General features: G+C 30.8%; 1 protein-coding gene across 1 annotated transcript; it reads left to right on the top strand.

The window, feature by feature from the left end:
• The first annotated feature begins 5116 nt into the window (after positions 1 to 5116).
• On the top strand, positions 5117 to 7844 carry LOC106765444. The gene has a single exon (XM_014650067.2). It carries the CDS (start codon positions 5286 to 5288, stop codon positions 7578 to 7580), a length of 2295 nt encoding a protein of 764 aa, XP_014505553.1. The 5' UTR covers positions 5117 to 5285; the 3' UTR covers positions 7581 to 7844.
• The last annotated feature ends 4799 nt before the right edge of the window (positions 7845 to 12643 follow it).

The following is a 12643-nucleotide window of genomic DNA, read 5'->3' on the forward strand; positions in this document are numbered from 1 at the left end:
TTATAATTGAATTGTTAAAATAATTAATAAAATTACCAAGTCATTTTAGTTTATAATAAATAATTTTTGGGATAATATGGGTATGGATAGATACAATATAGTAAGAAAAAATAATTTCACGTGAAGATGTATTTATGTATGGCTTGAACGTGAAAAGAGAACTATGATGAAACCAAAAAAAGTCTGACTTAAATGCAAGACTTTGCTAAAAGTCTTACTCTTTTTCAAGTCTAATGAGAAGTTTTATTTTGAACATTCTTGACATAATGAAAAATAGTCAAATTCATATATTCAATTTGGATTTTTCACCTTTTGATATTACAAGTGAAATTCAATAATAAAATAGAAATTTGACATATATATACCTGTGTATTCTCATCCATCAAAATATAATTTATCCATATATCGTCCTAATATAACTTATTATTCGTATATGTTCACCCCAATAAAAGATAAAGGTAAATTATTTGTAATTTTTTTACATTGATTTGAGTTTGAGAATTGAGCAAACTATTGTATTTCAACAAGTTTCTTTCAGAGTTTCACTGTAATGTAATTTTTCCTATTTTATCATGATATAAAAATCTCAATGAAGTTTTTTTGTTCTTTTTAAAAACATATTTTCTAGTTTGTAGGCTAAACAAGATATCTAGTAACTTTGTTTCTTCGCCTATGTTGTGAATTATCCAAATGTTTATGTTATACATCGTTGCTATTTCTATTTTGTTCATAGGAAAATAAATTTGGATAATTTCTAAATACAATTTGCATGCAATTCATATACTATATTTGTAAGTTATCACTTTGTATTTCAAGTATATTATGTATTTATTCAACAACTTTTGTTCATCACCTTCATTTTCATTCCATTTGTGGCCTAATCGAAATCATCTTTAATCTAATATTATTTGTGGAATTTGATAGCAAACCTCTCTTTAGCCATTCTAAAAGACTTTGCAATATCAAGTATATATTTAAAGTCGATTACAATTTGCTGATCAAGTTGGCTTACCTTACTACAATTGTTATTGCCAGTGAAAAGAAATACGACACATTACTATAATATAATAATTAACTAGTAAAATATAGTGAAATTATGAAATGAAAAAGTTATGTAACCTGAATCTTTCATTTATGCATGTCTTTTTTAGTACAATAAATGTAGAGATGAGAAAAATTTAGGAAATTGGCAACGAAATGACAATATTGACCTTGAATTTTAAATGATGGTGGTTCTCTTTTCTCTCGAGTTGTCCAATCATTTGTTAAGCTTTGGTTCTAGTGATGTAAAACCAAACATCATGTTATAAGATCTCTGATAATTTTTTCCATCATTAGAGTATTGACAAATATGAGATGGTGAAGTAGATTTGGTAGTTTTTCAAAAGAAGGAGTTGAATCTTTCAAGCTACACAACAAGGGTAAAACTTTGAATTTGAAGTCTTTTCTAGTTTTTCTGACATTTTTTATACCACATGTTTGATTCACAGTATTGGGATTCAAATTGAGGATCTCCTATATGTATCAATGTCTCTTATATATGGAATTAAAAATGGTAAAATTAAAGAAAGTAAAAGTTGGTTGAACGATATTAACCATGTTATCAATAGCATTATCTATATTACCATGTCAAATGGTGAATGAAATTTTCATTATCTAAATCGTCATCTGACTATTAATCATATGTAATAAAATATCTTAGAGAATACAATCATTTATAATAGTTGGATTGACTAATTATGTTGAAGTTATAAAATAAAAGTATATAAATTTAACCTTTAAATATATTAGGTTTAAATTTTCGGTTAATATTGGGTTTGTTTAAAAATATTATTTTAAATTGATCTCAATTGGACTTTTATTTTGTAAAATATTATGCAATTTACTAACAAGGTTAACTAAAGTGTTACATGTGAGTTCGTATTTTTTTATATTTTATTTATTTTAAAAAAATGTTAGAATGAGTATCCAATGAGATAGTGTGATATGTCAGTGGTAGTGCCATGTGTTATTTAAAAAAAATATGATGTGAAAAATCTTAATTTAGTTTTTTTATAAGTATTTTGTCTTTCATTTTTTTTTAATTTAGAGCAATTTCAATTCTTTTTAAATTATGATTAATTTTAACTTTATATAAATATTAGGGATGACAAAAAGTATCAAACACGAACCAATCTGACTTGCCAAGCCTGACAACTAGACAGACTAGTTCTGCAGGTTGAGTTAGCCTACCATTTCGACTTCGTTAAAAAAATTAGAACATGTGTTGCGTTACTTCATATTAACACAATCTGATATTCCCGTCAAAATCTGATACAACTCAACCAAAAATTAAAACAATCAGAACGACCATCCTTTTCAGCTTGGAATAAACTTATTTTCATATAAAAAATAAATAAAAAATTTAAGTCCATTTCCATGTTATATTAGACTTTTAATTGATAGACTATTTTGGATTGACCCATTTTTAACAGAGGATTAAACGGACTGGATTGGTGTGCTTTGTCACTCTTAATAAATTTTATAATTATTATAATGATATTTTTATTAATATTTTTAATAAGATTACGTTTATTTAAATTAATATTTTCATTGAATTTTATTTAAATTTTGTGTTTTAATTTTAAGTATATTTATTTTAAATTGTATAAAATTATTTTAAAGTTTTACATATGAATTTATAATATTATTATTTTTAAATCAACTCTAACATTTGAATAGGAATTATTGATACATAAATATTTAAAAAAAACATAAAAAAATTCAATGCAAAATATAAATTTAATAAACTTAATATTGTTAAAAATGTGTAATAAAAATATCAATTTTAATAAAAATATTATTATACGTAAAAGTTAAACTTGATTTCAACTCGAAGATGAATGAAATTGCTCGAGTTTTAAAAAAAATATTAGAAATTGAATTAAGACAATATAAATAAAGAATTAAATTGTCATTTTTCATATAAAACTTGTTTCAAATGTTACATGTGATACTACCACTGTCACAGTCACATGATAAGATTTTCATTTAATACGTGACAATTAAAAAAAATAAAAAAATTAAATAAAAACTACGAACTAACATAATATGAGTTAAGATCGCTGAAATAATGACCAAATTATATCATGTTTTAAAAAGTAGAACTTAATTAACACCAATTAAAAAATTGATGACGCAATTAAGATTTTCTAAAAAAAAAATCCAGGATTTAAACCTTATTATTGAAGTGGATTTGATAGACCATTTATTCTAAAGATTCTTTTCTTGACTTTAATTATTATTGTTACTTATTATAATAAGATATATATATTTTTTTTTGAACCGATCATTAAGATAAATTATTGGCTTTTATGTATTATTTTTTTAAACGATAGAATAGATTTATTAAAAATAAGTTCATATAAAAAATATAACTGAGTGAATATCTCCCAATCTCATCCCCAGACCACTTTTATAACAAAAAAAAAAAAAGAATCAAAACTTTTTATCACCAATTAAATGAGATTATGTTTCTTACTGAAAAATATGTCATGAACACGACAACAAATATTAGGTTGGACAAAATGGTAGCTTTCAACAGAGCAAGCACTCTAGTGTTTATTTTGGAGAGATCATTTGGAGGAGAGCAAGTAAATATATCTGAGGATAATTTTTTTTTTATTTGAATGGATTTGGAGGTGAATTAAAATAAATTTAAAAATAAAATTTGTGAAAATTAGTATTAAATTTGATTGATGCAAGAGATAAAAAAATTGTTTAATTAATAAAAATTAAAAATTATCAGAATATCCCTAATTATAAAAATAATATAAAATGATAAATATTAATAATATATAATTATTAAAATTATTATAAAGTAAAAAATTAATTTTTAAAATGAAAAAAAAATAGTATTACAATAATAATATTTTTTTTTCAATAAGAATTACATTAACATTCTTTATACTTTCTATTTTTTATTTTTAGAAAAAAGGAAGGATAATAAAGTCTTTCAGATTGTAAATGTTTACCTGTCTTTTTCCATCAGTGCGGATGGAAATTTTAATTTTCCCGCAAATCTGTTCTTTCATTTACTTTCAAATACTTTGAAGTGAACATGTTATTATGTGCACAATAAATTACTCGCAAACTAAAATGCTAGGTTGAATGAAATGATGACTTTTAATGGACCAAACACAACAAAGAAGCAACAAAAAGAAGAAACACAAAAAGTTAGGTCTTAAAGTCGAAAAAGCAAGAAAAACCAACAAAGGAGATGCGACAACAAAAAAAACTAAGTCTTAGTTTATCTAATTTTCAAACGAGTGATTTTAGGTTAACAAATTAAAGAAAAAAGTTAAAAATTTGTTTACATATTGACATGTTGGATGTGTCAAAGTTATATCAAAATATTGTTAATATATCATATGATATTGGTAAGCCTTTTTTTTTTGAAGTATGCATCTTATTTTTGTGTGTGCTAGTGAAGCATTAAGATTAGTTATCAAATTAAAATGTTATGATTTTAAAATATAATTAAATATGAAATAAAATAATTATATACACCTAATATGAAAATTCTTTATATATTAATATAGACGTCTTTGATCAAAAGAAGAAAGAGTTGTCTAGTTTGTAGCATCTCCATCCGACAAGCATGAACAAAAGAAACTCACCTACACATCACGACAATCATTGTATCACTTTTTCCTTCTGATCAAGTTCTTATTGCTACTCTAATGCGCAATATTTTGAGATGAACGAATATCATCATCCCACATCTAACTGTAAGACACCTGATTTGAAAAAAAAAAAAAACGGGTGAGTTGAATGATATATACTATATTGCTTAATGACATCATCGTACAAGCGAGACTCGTCGTTGCAGCAGACAAGTTGGAAAAGGAAACCAAACCAGAGTAGAAAACTAAGCTCCAATAAGATTATTTTGCCGCCGTCAATCAACACCCTAGAATATTTCTAAATTGCATCAGCATTTGCGTCAACGTATTTCACGACTTTTAGCCACCTAATTTGTTTGCAGTAATTGGACTTATTACTCGAGATCGCTTTCAGAGTACTTTATAACACAAATTTTATTATTAGTATTTCAAAATATAAATAGCAATTAACAAATTCCATTAAAATGGTCAAATTTTGTCTCCTTGGTAATCTAGATTGTGTGGAGAAGAGCAAAGCGCTGTTGTAACCTAGAAACACCCATAGAGAAAGGCTTATGGTAGATATGTAGCATAACATAACTCTACAGTGAACAGAAGCATCGTCTTACCCCTGAGAGATAGATGGCAATAACCGGTTGTGATAGCAATGGATCCATGGATGCCACCAAGTTCAGCCAACCGATGCCATGGATTGGCATATACATAGCAGCAGCATCTCTTGCCTGTCTCCTAGCAATGGGTGCAGATCTCATACTCGGAATTCGAGGCCGCAAATTTTGGTTTCCTTGCAAATTCTTCTGTTTAAACGCCACTTCCTTGGCAATAATAGCTGTAGCAGTGAAGCTATCAGTGGATCTCAACACCCCTATGCCACACCGCCATGATCAGCTATCAAAACTCAGCAGCAGCGCCATGATCTGCACAATAATGGCCAATTCCATGCCAACTCTAGGGATCACCGAGAACAAAGACACCATGATGAACCTCATGGCCATGGCCATCCTTGTGGTTACCATGATTGTGAACATCTGCATCCAGTTTGTCACCGGTGTTATCTATGTGTTCTGGGTGGAACATGCCCTCGTCCTGCTCCTCATGGTGATTTTGTTGATGACCATGACCTCCTCAGCCGTGAGTATTCCAAAGATTAAGCACTATTTCGAGCTTAAACTTAGGATGAACGAAGAGGCACTTAGGGAGTGCTCAAAAGTGTTTGCCTCCGAGAGGAATCAAATCGTGAACGGACTCAGAGATCAACTGATGAAAATTTGGATGATGACCCACACAAGCAGCCCCCAATTTGTTCTTGGAAGGTCAGTGTCTTGTACTGCTTCTGGTGCCTTTTGTCTTCTAAGTACCGTGACGTTAGGAGAGGCCATTCTTCGATCTTACTTGATGCCGCGGTCGTTTGATTTTTGCTACGGTGACTCTGACTACAAGTGGTCCACCATCTTAATTCTCATAGTTCAGGTTGCTGCAGTGGTGGTGGGTACTATTGCTCCTGCCTTTAGATGGTTCGTTGCCATAACCTATAAGTGCCCAAATGTGAGGAACAAGACCTGCAAGAGAAGGTTCCAAGTTGAAGGGTACTGGACTACCAAGCTACTCTCAATTAAAGAAAGCCCTCTAGGCTTTCGAATTCGTAACAGGCAGTCCAGAAAGCTGGCCCATGATGCAAAAACTCTTGTAATGTCTTTCTGCATCAAACTTCAGGTGGGGATTGTGCTAATGAGTAAAGCCACCGAGTACGTTTCAGTAACCCTCATGTGCTGGATCTTGACATTTTTTGATAAGTGCAAGAAGTTCAGATCAAAACTTATTTCTACTGTTTCGAGCGTCAGCTCGGGAACAGAATCAAGGTCTGCTCCGAAGGTGGATCTTAGATCATTTGTTTTGTATCTTGAAGGTGAGGAAGAGTTAGTTGAGGTGATGCTGAAACAGAATCGTGATGCCACTATGCACTGGGTTCAAGTAGGAGAGAAAAAGCAGCCAAAACTTCTTATTGAGTTATTGGAGAAGAAATGTTCTTTCTTGCAGGGATTCAGGGGAGTGGAAACATTTGACAGCGACCATGTTCTTTCTTTGCATTGTGCAAAAGCAGCATATAGTTGGTCACTTCCTCTGGTGACACTAGCTAGCATTGTAGTGGCACTGCCAAACATCAATAGGGATGCAGTCAAAAAATTGATAAGCACTCTAAATGAAGCACTCCCCTTTGTCAAGTACATAGAAAATAACCTGGACAAAGAAAGAGAATTGTATAAACTCAGGTCAGCGGCAGAAATTGTTTGGCTTGGAGTTGATCTATATGATAAGTGGCTAGATGTGGATCTTTGTGAGCTCTCACTTCAATATAAGAGCCCCAAAGAGACACTTGAGCAACTAGCCGATGCTGCAAAAACCAGGTATGAAAAATTTAAAGGCAAATATAAGCATATATGCATGAAGATAAGCCCTTCATTATGGCCCTACAAAGTATCCGCATCTCACACTATGTACAGAATATGCAAAACTGCTCTCTTAAATCAAGAACTATTAAGAGATAACACAAGTGAGAGGGCCTTTGAAGCACTTACAGGGATGATTTCTGATATAGTGGGTGCATGTCTCAGCAATTTACCCTTCGTTATTTCCAACAAGTGTTTGAATAGCACTATTGAAGAGAGAGAGGACACTGTGAGAAATTCAGTTTACATTCTTGGCAAGACCAAGAAGATTATAGAAATGATAGAAAAGAGAGCATTTCCCCATGTCAATTTCTGCCAAGGGACCTACATCGAAGATTGGCGTTTAATGCATAAGCAAAAAGGTTTTTGTCACATATTTCCATCTTCACTGAAGGATGACACTTCACTGGAGAGCGACACTCCTACAGATTCGCCCTCTTCATATGATCTTTGCCTAAATATTGACTAAAACCCAGAGGCTCTGCTGAATTACATGATTGCTGGAAAAGCTTTTAGATTTGTATAAAGTTTATGTAAACTAGGAGAATTTAGGTGTAACAGAAACATTACTAGTTTCTGATGGAGTGCTATTTATGTGTTGAGCATATGTATCTTCCATCATGTACAAAACACTTATATTTGGCATAACATAAGCAGATATGCAGATATGCAAGTTGAAATGGCTGTAAAAACTTCATGAACATGGTTAATCAATCACCATATCAACACTCCATCTTCCAGACTTGGTTACAAATTGTTTTCCATTCAAATCTAAGTTGCAACAAATGTCTCAATAATTTCTCACTGCATTGCATGTAGCCAGTTTAGTCTTGGCTTAAGGCTAGGTAATTTACGGGTTCGGTGAGTGATGGAACTGAAATCAAGCTTCTTATAAACTGTTATAAAATGAATGTAAATTTCATATTAATTCTTTTTATGACATTGATTAGGATCAATCTGATTTAATACGAAAAAGACATCAATTAAAAGTTTGTTTCTTAAGGTATAATAAAAATCCAACATTCTTGAAAGTAATTTTATAATGTAATAATAACTGTTGTTAGTGAAATTATTGAACGTTATCTATATTATTTATATTATTAAGAAAACAAAATATCTTTGATGTTTCTATATTTAAATGTAGATAAATAAATTACATGTTAAATGATAGGAATGTTTTATGATAAGAGGGTCTAAGAACACTTAATACGATCATACATCATATTTTTCATTAATATAAGTTTTATAATTTTTTTAAATTGTAAAAGTAAAAATTTGTTGATAAGACACAGAGAAACTTATATTTGTAACCTACATTAAAATATTATTTTACTAATAAATATTAACAGAAGCCATTTTTACTTAAAAGTGTGTTTAGAAACAAATTATTGTAAGATCATTAGAGTTTTATTATTATTATTATTAAAAATACATGCACTATGTGTACGTGTATTTATCTTTTTTTTTATAATGAAAATAATGAAATTATAATTATAAAAGTAAATATAAATAATTTTTACTATTTAATTATAGATAGTTTTTATTTATTTTATAAATAATTTTTATTTATTTAATTTAGAAAAATAACATATCTAGTTTATTATTATTATATTTGGTGTTTAGTAATAATGAGTCCTAAACAAAAAAAATTAATAAGAAGAAACTCCCACCTTTCTTGACAGAACACAGCTGCAGTTCTCATGTGGGACTAATTTAATTAAGAGATTGGCGTGTTAAAGTGGAACAGTTCTTTGAATTAGAAGGCACAACCATTCAAGAAAGTGTGCGGCTGGTGTTATTATCCATGGAAGGAAAAGTTATTAAGTGACAACCATACTTGATGATGGCAAACAATAAAGTTCTTTGTCTGAATATGTAGAAAAAATTGAGAATCTTTTGACTAGAGTTATGGTATCTGAAGATATAATCTTAAGGTTTTTCTTTCACGTTTAAGTCTTATCTTTAGTCAATATGAGACTTCTAACACATTCTTTCACGCGACATATTAGAAGTGGGTTTTAGGCTCAACTCAATCTCATAAAACTGGTTTGTAAAGTGAAGTTTGTACTTCATTTATATATTATAATTTGATCTTATCTCTAATGGATATGAGACTTCTAACAACCCAATTCAATTCACGAAAAAGTTCGGTTGGCCATATATATTGCAAGAAAAAGTCTTACATGAATTCACAAAGAAAGTCAAAGGCACACCATTCTAGACCTTGGTAGTCTCGCACTGTTTTCACTCAGTAAAATTGATAGAAATCTTAGGTTAATTAAAAAGATAAAATTAATTTAAAATATATATGTTCAGATTTCCAAACATTTTATATTATTGAATTAAATTTAAAATATACTTCTTAATAAAATTATCACAACAATTCAAGCACATTTTCAAAATAGGATCGGATGCAAAACTTTTAAGTTAAAGTTTTGGTTTAAACTCAAGGAAAGAATTAAAAAAAGTCAACTTTTTTCAAAAAAAAAAAGCAAATGATTTTATTTATTGTACTATAAATAGTTAATTCTGTTTATCAAATAATATCTACCGACTTAATCATCATATTATTTTTTACAACAATCTTACCACTAAAACTAAAGACAAGAGCTTAGACTTTACTGTACAAAGACAATTGATTTCAATCTTACTATCCAAAACATTTTGACGCTCTAGAATAAGGTTTCTAGGATTAGATGGATATGGTAAAATGGCAACTCCTTTGACATCTCATTGAAAATCATCCTGTTAAATTGTAGGATTTTCGATAGCCTTATTGTTTTGCCATAATTACCTCTTGTGATGATGTAATTATGAGGGCCTAAATGGCTGTTTACTATATTCATAGTTCATTTTTTTTAGGAGATGCATTCCTCTTGTTCAATCTTTTGCATTAAATGATCGATGACATTTTCGTAAATAAGTTGGACATATAGACATCGGTTAGGAGGATCCCCGACGTCTATAGGCATGACAGGTAGGTGAAAAGTCATTTTTTTCCGCCATATAGACGTTTGATCCCGCTACCCCGATGTCTATATTCGATTATAGACGTCGGGCCTCCCAAGACCAACGTCTATATGGCTGACAGGGTAGGTGAAAAGTTGTTTTGGACGACGACTCCCCTTATATCCAACGTCTATATACATCTCGAATATTATTTTTTAAGTCGAATGGATGTCATATTAGTGAGGTCCCCGACATCTAGTCGAGAATAGACGTCGGGTATTAGGGGCACCGACGTCTTGATTCTTGTTAAATCAGAAATCGCGAACCCGCGGTTATGCGCACTTCATCATTTTCCTCGTCGCCTTTTCTCTCTGCGTCATTGCATTTCCAGGTGCGCTTTATCTCTTTTGAACCGTTTAAACTTACTTTTACTTCGATTAAATTAGTCTTTGGTGAATTATCTTTCATTTGAATCGATTAAAATGAGTTTTCGCTGTGTTTTGGTGCAGTTTTTCTTGTGTCTTTGGGTAGCGTAACAACACCTTCTCCCTTTGCTAGTTTCCTCGTAAGAAAAGTTTGTATCTTTTGGATCTCTTTGGCATTTCAACCCAAAATTGAACCTGGGTCCTTGCCTAGTTATCATGTCACTGTATTCTTTTTAATTGGCGGTTGGAATGGAACTAAGCAAGGACCCAGGTTTAGTTTTGGGTTGAAATACCATAAGAGATCCAAAAGACGCAAGCTTTTCTTATGAGAAAACTAGCGAAGGAAGAAGGTGCTACTACGCTACCCAAAGACACGAGCATAACTACATTAAAACACAACGAAAACTCAATAGACGTCGGTTAATGCCATGTCTGACATCTATAGTGCCCTTAAACGTCGGTTTTGGTGTAATCTGATATCTTTATAAGCGTCGGACTCTCGACGTCCCATTAACGTTACCCATAAACACGTCGGATCCGAATCTGACGTTAAAAGTCCAAAATAATAGACGTCTAAAGCCCGTTCTACATTAGTGATAACAAAAATCATCAAATTGTCTAAATCAAAGGTAAAAAGAAGTAAAAAGCATGAAATAGTCTGAATCAAAAGTTGAAAAAAAGGGAAAAGTCACAAAAGTGATGAGAATTCAAATGACATAATGTGAAAAAAAGAAAACTTTAGAGATAAAAAATGAAATAAAAAAGAAAAAAAGGGTTAAAAAAATTCTTGACAAACAAATGATCATCAGATGATAACTTGTTTCAAAATAATAATTGAAAAACATTTATTTAGGCCTTCATATTTTTTCTTTCAAAAACCTTTAGCCCGTAGTCACAGTATAAGCTTAATAAAAGTCCATACATGTTGAAAAATGATTGCTCTTGTTTTCACAAAACCTATTTTTTCTATAAGACGACATAACTAACCGTACAATTACTAAATTAAAAAACAAAGAGAAAAAAAGGAAATGAATGAAAGAAGAAGAAAAAAATGTGAATAAAAATTAATTGAAAATAAGTGTTTAAAAAAGGGTCTTAAGAAGAAGGGAATACCATGCTAACTAACCATTTGTGGGTCTCTCAATTTCTTGCGTCCTATCATTTATAAGAAGTATGTGAGGAACAATATGCTCATATGATTGTCCCATTCTCCTCCAAATCATTTCAAACCTTTCCCAAAACTTTCCACCCACGTGCACTAATGTCATGAAAAGAAAGTCAAACATATAATCATTTAATCTAAGACATTAGACCTTGAGATTTGTGACATTCCTTATTTTCATAAAATATTAAAAATAAGAATGAGTTTAATGACTTCAAAAAGAACAATTGACTATAACATGCATACAAAAATAAAAAAAGTCAAAGCATAATCAAATTCTTATCATACATTCATGCATATAAGGGTTCCAATGTGTGAATGAAGGTTTTGAAACCTTGTGCGGAAAATAGTAAGTAAACAAGTAAACAAACCTTCTATCGTGCATTCATGATCCATGAGATCATACATGTCAACATATCATGTTCATAAACAAAAGTTATAATAACATCATAACAAACATGAGCTTAATCAAGCATCAAAGTTCTTCCATCAAAATGTTTTGGAAATTGAAGAAGTCAATATTCAAAATTTTGTTCTCTGATGTTTCTTAGATTGATGGTATTCTTCATTCATATGAATGACCTATATATACACTAAGCTAGTTTTGCACTGGCCCGAGCCCAAAGTTTTTTGGCCTCCAACCTAGTTTTGTTTGAGCCTAAGCCTAGTCTCGCATTGGCTCACAAGCCTAGCTTTGTTTAGCCCTTATGTCATGTTTTGCATGGCCTGAGCCTAATTTCATATTGGCTCCCAAGCCCAATTTTGTTTGGCCCCAAAGCCTAGTTTTGTTTGGCCTCAAGCACAATTTTGTCTAGCCCAAGCCTAGTTTGATACTAGTTCTTAAGCCTAGTTTGGTCTGACCCCCAAGCCTAGTTTTGTGTCACCCTTAAAACCATTTAGCCCCTAAGACCATTTTTGCTTGTCCCAAATCCAATTTTGCATTAGCCTACAAGTTTAATTTCGCATTATCTCCTAAGCCCAATTTTATCTGGCCCA

Source organism: Vigna radiata, chromosome 7 (assembly GCF_000741045.1).
Source record: "Vigna radiata var. radiata cultivar VC1973A chromosome 7, Vradiata_ver6, whole genome shotgun sequence".
Taxonomy (NCBI): domain Eukaryota; kingdom Viridiplantae; phylum Streptophyta; class Magnoliopsida; order Fabales; family Fabaceae; genus Vigna; species Vigna radiata.

Excerpts from the sequence above, each read along its gene's own strand:
- LOC106765444 (XM_014650067.2), top strand. The coding sequence starts at position 5,286 with ATGGCAATAACCGGTTGTGATAGCAATGGATCCATGGATGCCACCAAG.